This window comes from Miniopterus natalensis, chromosome 17 (assembly GCF_054644295.1).
Source record: "Miniopterus natalensis isolate mMinNat1 chromosome 17, mMinNat1.hap1, whole genome shotgun sequence".
Lineage (NCBI taxonomy): Eukaryota > Metazoa > Chordata > Mammalia > Chiroptera > Miniopteridae > Miniopterus > Miniopterus natalensis.
The window spans coordinates 2,672,634-2,680,250 of NC_142097.1; the positions used below are offsets into that span (position 1 = coordinate 2,672,634).

General features: G+C 42.4%; 1 protein-coding gene across 1 annotated transcript in view; it reads right to left on the bottom strand.

Annotated features, from left to right (window-relative positions):
- ULK2 (unc-51 like autophagy activating kinase 2) overlaps window positions 1-7,401 on the bottom strand; it is an 87,564-nt gene extending 80,163 nt beyond the window's left edge. Inside the window, exons 1-3 of the mRNA XM_087825799.1 lie at window positions 7,228-7,401; window positions 5,947-6,039; window positions 4,601-4,642 (exon numbers count right to left, since the gene is read on the bottom strand). Coding sequence (XP_087681925.1) covers window positions 4,601-4,642; window positions 5,947-6,039; window positions 7,228-7,317 — 225 coding nt within the window. The 5' untranslated portion in view covers window positions 7,318-7,401. The remainder of the gene's footprint in view (window positions 1-4,600; window positions 4,643-5,946; window positions 6,040-7,227) is intronic.
- Between the last annotated feature and the right edge of the window lie 216 nt (window positions 7,402-7,617).

Here is a 7,617-nt window from a genome sequence, read left to right on the forward strand (position 1 = left end):
TATGATAACCAACACTGTATATCCTTGACTCTCTTCCTCTCTGGGTTTCCTTTTCCTTACCAATTTGTGAAAGGAATTTGTATGTTTTAGATATTAGCCTACCTGTTGTGTTTACAACACACAACAATATTTTCTCAAACTATTATTTGTCAATTACATTTATTTTGCATTTTATTATGGTGTAATTTACATACGCTAAAACACAGAGATTTAAGTGTACAATGAGTTGTAGCAAATGTATACAACCACGTAACTACCCTTTCAATCAAAACATATAACATTTCCATCACCCCAAAAAGTTCCACCTTGGCCGGTGTGGCTCAGCTGGTTGAGTGTCATGCCATGCACGGGAAGGTTCGATTCCTAGTCAGGGCACATGCCTGGGTTGAGGGCTCAATCCCTGGTAGGGGGCATGCAGGAGGCAGCTGATCAATGTTTCTCCATCTCCCCTTCTCCCTTCCTCTCTTTCTAAAATCAATAAAAAACATTTTATTTTTTTTTTAAAGTTCCCTCATGCCCCTTTGCTCTTAATCTCAGCTACCAAGAGGCAGCCCATATTTTGCTTTCCTGCCGGTCTATAGCTGACTTCTTTTTCTCAACACAATGCTTGAGACTCCTCATCTGAGGGTACTTTTTCCATTGCTTTTCAGAGAGAGTGGAAGGGGAAGAGAAAGAGAGAGAGACACAGACAAAATTGACTGGTTGCCTCCCGCAGGCACCGACTGGGGCTGAGGATCGAGCCGGCAATCGAGGTATGTGCCCTTGACTGGGTATCGAACCAGGACCCTTCAGTGACTGGGCCAACACTCTAACCACTGAGTGAAACGGTTAGGGCAAGTTTGTTCCTCTTTATGGCTGTCAATCTGTTCATGGTATTATTTGCCATAAAACACAGTTTTTAAATTTTTCTATGTCCCTACCTTTTCCAGTTCTTCAAACCCCAATCTCTCCTGTCTGCTCTTCAGAGGCATCATCTGCTTGGGAAGTTAAGCTTACAACTTGCTCTTCATCCCCTACCAAGCCGGGCCTCCTCTCCCTCTTCCTCAAGTCTGTTTACACATCCCTTCTGCAGGGCGTCCCCCCTCCTGCTGCACAGAGTGGGTTGCCCTACTCCCCTAACCCCATGTTTCCTCCAAATCGCTCCTCCAGTTCTCCTGGCAGCACTGCGCGCATTTAGAATCAGTCACTACTCGCCTCATGTTTTCTTCCCCAGTGTACACTGCAAGTCCACAAGGGCAGGCCCGTTTCTGCTTTGTTCACACTATACTCCTCTACATTCCCTTAGCTGGTCAAGAAATACTAACCACACAAAAATCAGTAGGAAAAATGAACACAGCCCAAGCATCACAGAACAGCGACAGGAAAGTGACAAAAGAAATATGAAAACTAGACACGGACAATGGTGGGGAGAGTGACTGGGGAGGGGGAAGGAACGGGGGGAGGGAATGGGTCAATGGGGAGAAAAAGGGACATCTATAATACTTTAAATAAAAATAAAAATTAAAAAAAAAAAGAAATATGAAAATGCAATTAAAACATGAAGATGGTCAGTAACCTAGGGTATTTTTCTCCTGTGAGACTGTCAAAATATAAAAATAAAACAGAGGTAATTAGTGGTCAGAATAAATTGGTACAACCTTACAGAATGCAACATGGTAGGATCTTTGACCAAGTAAATCCCACATCAAAGAATTTATTCTATAAAAACACTCATACAAATAAGCGGAGATGTACATACACAGCTTTCCTGTTTCTAATAGGAAAACAGTAAGAAATAATGCAAACAGCCACATCTGGTTTTAAGTAAATAAATTATAATTTAGCCCCACAGTATTATACTGATATGAGAAGATACCCAAAATATATTAAGTTTAATAAAACGAGCTGCATTTCTATAAAAATACTACTAATTTCTTCACAATGAAAAGCTTAAAACCCAAGTATAAATTACTATAGATTCTGTATGTATTTAGAAAACTATAAAAGAAATATAACAAACAGTGGTTCTCTCTGGGAATTGCCATTTCTTTTCTAATTAATCATTTTGACAATGTTTAATTACTTAACTATGGATATATAGTATTTCTGTAATTAGGGAAAATGTGTTTAAGTGTCATCTAAACTGAAACCTATTTTTGATAAACAATGTCAAAAGTTCTCAATTTTAAAAAGCGTATACATAAACTTTAGATGGATCTCCAAAACTGATGGCCAGTAAGTATGATGCTCGAGTTGACAGAGTTAATGTACCAGTCTCTATAAACATACTGCACCCCTCGATAGTTAAAATCAAGGAAGCAAATTTAAAATGTTAGATCAAGACTGTTGACTTGATAGCCAAATGATCAAGACTATATTCATTTGACTGATATTTATCTATTTTTATAAATTAGTTCCAATAATATACAATGTACAAAATAATAAACATTTTAACTTCAGTCACCTACAAATTCCTGATTGTTTGATAATCCAGGTTTTTGAGCACATATCCTCCCTAATAAAATGGTATTTCATTCTACAACCAAGGAGTGTAAGACTTAAAAATATTTTTTGCCCAGCTGGGTATGGCTCAGCAGTTGAGCATCGACCTAGGATCCAGGAGATAACGTTTCGATTCCCGGTCAGGGCACATGCCCGGGTTGCAGGCTCAATCCCCAGTGGGGGGCGTGCAAGAGGCAGCCGATCAATAACTCTCTTATCATTGATGTTTCTATCTCTCTCTCTCCCCCCCTCCTCTCTCTGACATCAATGAAGATTTATTTAAATATATATACTTTTTTTTATTCTGATAGACAAAGTCTAAGTATACTCTCTCAGAAAGCAAAACTTACTCTGCAATTAAATTTTCTGTGCATCTCCAAAAAAAGGGAAATTGAGAGTTAATATTTAACAATTTTTGTACTAGGCACTGACTTGTACCACTCGGTGCCCTCTGTCAACAGAAACTAAGACAAATTACACTAACAGCTCTGAGGAGAACTGACATTTCAACTAGGAACTGTGAGATCAATTTAGTTTTGACTTTAAAGGTTTTTCCACTTGTTTTTATGCTGCTTTCATTTCAGCTTCTGAAATGAAGGAATGAGTTACACCAGTTTAAACAGGTAATAAAATACTCCCCACAGAACTCAGACAGTCTGTGCATAGAGTTTAAATTGCAATTGTTGGGAGAGCAGTCACACTCTACAATCAAAGAACTTTAAAACTGCGCATGCTATTTGCCCTGGTAATTCCAATTCTAAAAACTAAACTTAAAAGACATTCAGATATGTTCAGAAGGTATACACAGGGTGGGGCAAAAGTAGGTTTACAGTTGTGAGTACCCAAAACAGAGTTTAATCGTGTATTATTATTAATTATTGTATTATTTTCCAGATGAACAACTGTAAACCTACTTCTGCCCCACCTCGTATTACCCTCTGCACTTTTCTATAATGGGAAAAACCTAAACATCTTATAACATGGGTTTAGTTAAATACTTTGTCATGTGATATGACTACACAAAAAATGACTAAAGAAAAAGGTACATCTAGAAGAGTCTATTTTTTATCACCCCACTAAAATTAAACACATGGAGAGCAAAGACTTTGTTTTACTCACTGCTTTATTCCTAGTTTAGAGCAATGCCTGGCACATGGTCACCACTCAAAACCTAACAAAGTGAATGAATCTAAGCAATACAAGTACATACAGAAAAGATTTTAGCTAGAAATACAGTATAATAGCAGAATCACACAGCATGTCCATTACCTGACTGAAATTAAACTATCCAGACTAAGTAAAACAAAAGAATGAAAGAAATGATGTAAATCATGCACCCCAGCCGCTCTGGAGTGGGAGTGGAGGGAGCAGCTCTCTGTGCTGTCCCCTCAGGGCTCAGGTCCCTGAGGCTCTCACAGGATGAATCAATACCACACTAGCCAAGTGTGATTCTCCTATTTAAAGAAGGAATTTTAAAATATAATATGCCTGTAACTGTAAGTCAACTACTTGCTCTGGTGGTCCGCCCCCAAAATAGTAACTTGCTCCAAAGATGGTTTTTTTAAAAGGATTTCCAAAGGTAATTTTGACAATACAGAAAGGTTGCCTTAAAAGATAACTTTAGAAACCAGACTTTCCAACTCCAAATAAATGCAAATCTACATTATGCCACAGGGAAAATAATCACAGATATGTCTGGGATACAAATATGCAGTTTTCTTTCTTAGTTTATTTTCTAATATCTCTACAATTAGCAAATGTTGCCTTTGCAATAAGAAAAAAGCTCTAACTTTTTATTAGTCCACAATAGTCCTTTCTACACTCATCACAGAAATGCTACATCTGGTACCAATATTCCTCTATTTGACCTTTAAAACAACACTACTCCTTTAGTATATTATCACTTGCTAAAAAGTTTACTGATGCAGCACATTGTTGTATCCTATTACCCCATGCTATTTAAAATTCCTTAATAAACATATAACTCAAGCTATATATATTTTCAATAGGCAATTTTCTGTTTATATTAAGATTCACTTAACTGTCTATGAAATAAAAAAAAATTAGTTCCTTATTAATAGACATAAAAGTTTTTTTTTAAAAAACCAAAATAAGGTACCTGAACATCATAGAGTGCTACAATATTTTCGTGTTGAAGTTCCTGTTAAGAAAATTAAGAATTATATTTATTCTAATAAATATATTTCAATATGCAAATAAAAATTAATTTAAGTACACACAGATGCTATTTCTAGTATACTACAGTTCTGTTACTAGAGTACAACATTCAATCTACTAAAGAATAAGAAATGTTCATCAAAATTTACTTGGGGCTAAATATTTTTTTTACCACTATTGTTTTTTAGATTCCTAACAAGGTATTTACCAAAGTACTCATTTACAAAATAAATGTCAGAATAAATATGACTACAGACTTTCTGCTAATCTTTTAAATTTAATATACAGTTTCTAACAGCAATAGAGGCATAAAATTCCAAAGTGCTTGGCCAGGTGGCTCAGTTGGTTGGAGCATCAGCCTGTGCACAAAAAGGGTTGCAGATTCGTTTCCCGGTCAGGGCACAAGCCTAGGCTGAGGGTTCGATCCCCAGTTTGGGCACCTACAGGAGGCAACTGATTAATGTTTCTTTTTCACATAGATGTTGTTTCTTCTTTCTCTTTCTTTCTCCTCCTCTCTCTCTCTCTACATCAGTGCCCATACCCTCCGGGGAGGATTAAAAAAACAAAACAAAAAACCCCCACATTATTTGCTTGAAAGAAAACAAAGTGTAATTCTTTGCTCAAAGAGCCGTCCACAGAGTAGCAGTGTTGATGAAAACTGGTATTAGATGACTGTTCCACGTGCATACTCATCTGGGAAACACTGGGTGAAATACACCTACACCGGTTCCTTTACTGCATCACTTTCAGACTTTCTTTCATGAGCCAAGTGCTCTGAGACTCCAAGAAGTATTTAGTAAATAGAACTTATTTGACCATAGGACGTTTTTTTTCCTTAAAGCATCTCACTTGGATGACACTGCTTGTGAGTGATCTAAAAAGACCACTTCTAAGGGAAACTTTCTTCAATTTACAAGGAAAGTAGTATCCCAAGTACAGCCAGTTCTCCCCAAACTTAACTGTACGGGGAACGGGATCAAAAGAAGAGGTAAATGATGTACAAGAGGGGCCCACCTTTTCCCAAACAACACAACAAACAGGAAAGGAAAAGAATTATGAGTTTTCAGAGTCCCTCTAAGCATTGGACAACAGCGACAAACACCCATTTTTTTAAAATATCTCCCCAGTCAGTATTCAATGTTTCAAAAAACTGAACTTGCAAAAACAAGAGCAACAGGTGAAAATCCTCAAACTTGGGTCCAACTACCAAAATTACAAAGTATGCCGTCATGCATTCATTTAAAGTACGTTTTCACTCAGTATGAAATATCACATAAAGAAACATACCTTTAAGATCTTAATTTCCTTCCCAAGCAGCATTTGTGATTTTGACAAGTTCTTTTTATTAATACTTTTAATAGCTACCTCCCAATCAGTTTTCTGAAAAGGAAAAATAGTGTTACTCGTGGAAATTATTCTGCAGAAATAATTCAACAGGAAAAACATCTATAAGCTTAAAGATGTTTTTAGCAAGTTCATGTACAGCACTGAGGGGAAAAACTGGAAAAGAACTGTATCTCCAACAACTGGGAAAGGATTTCATAAGTTAGTGTCACAGCTAATATCCTGCAAGACAGCCACTGAAATACGGTACCAAGACCACATAGGAACCAGCACTGGTGGAAGAAGAAGAGCTGACAACTGTGAAAAGTTAGGGCGAATGCGGGTGATACACTGGGAGGCGGTATGGCTGCCTGAAGGCAGTGTTTGACAGTCTGGCAGAATTAAGCCGCGTTTTAACTATTTTTTCGTGAGTTTTAAGTTATTCTCATAACAAATGGAAAGCAGTACTTATTACTTGGTCAGGTAAGCAACAAAGCCAGGCCCTTGGCAACAATCAGAACTGCCAAGCCCTTTATGATTATTTCCACTCCCAAGGTGCCTTTCCAAATTCTTTAGATTCTAAAACCTCGTATGACCCCAGTTTTCGAAATAGCAAAAACTTAAAAAAGAAGGAAAAAAAAAGTTGAACCTGCTCTCATGTTGATTTGGGCTGTGAAATGGAGCGTCCCACCATTTCCACTTGGAGCCCGCCTATTCCACCCCAGGAGAGTAAGGCGCTCGGGGATGGCGGGGTGTCGAGGAACCCGTCCCGGGGAGCGGGACACCCCGACTTTGAGAAGGCCTCGGGCCAACGGAAAACCAGCCAGTTTTCCTCTGGGTCCGCAATCATCGCCTCAAGGGTGCCGCGCCCGGCCGCCCGGGAGGGGCTCAGGCAGAGGCGCGCCCACCGGCCTGCGCAAGGACCCGCCGTCCTCCGGGACGCGGGCGAGCTCCGGAGGAAAGCTCGCCCCGGCCGCGCAGGGCGCGCCCCTCGAGCCCGCGTTCCCGGCGCTCGGCGGGGAAGGAAATCGGCGCCGCCGGCCGCACGACGATCCCGCCCGACCAAGACAAACCGCCGCCGCAGCGCGGTCGCCGCGGGCCTCGGGCGGCGAGCTGAGCGGGGCCTCGACGCCGCCGCTCCGCCAACTTTCGGGGCAGCCGGTCCGGCCGCGGCCGCGCGGGGAGGACGCGCCGCGGAGGCCGCGCGGCCCGCAGACCCCGGCCGCCCCCGGCCGCGGGGCTCACCTGGCGGTGCCGCCCCCGGAAGACCACAGCGAAGGCCCCGTGTCCCACGAGGTCCCGCTTGCTGTACTCGAAGTCGCCCACCACCTCCATGGCCGCTGCCCGGGGCGTCGGCGGGCCAGCGGCCAGGGCGGCGCGGCTGCCGGGATCAGCACCACGGGCCCGCCGGCCGGGAGCGCGCCCGCGGGCAGCCGGGCTGGGGCAGCCGCGGCCCCGGGGACTGGCGGACGCTCATGCCGGGAGGCCGGAGCGAAAACGGGAGAGGCCGCCGCGCGCGCGCGGGGCCGGGGTCAGCGAGGCCTGGCCCGGCCCCGACCGCTCCTCATGGCCCGACCCGCCGCGGGCCGCGGGCTCCCTGGCGAACGGCCTCGGCGCGACCCGGCCAGAGGCGCC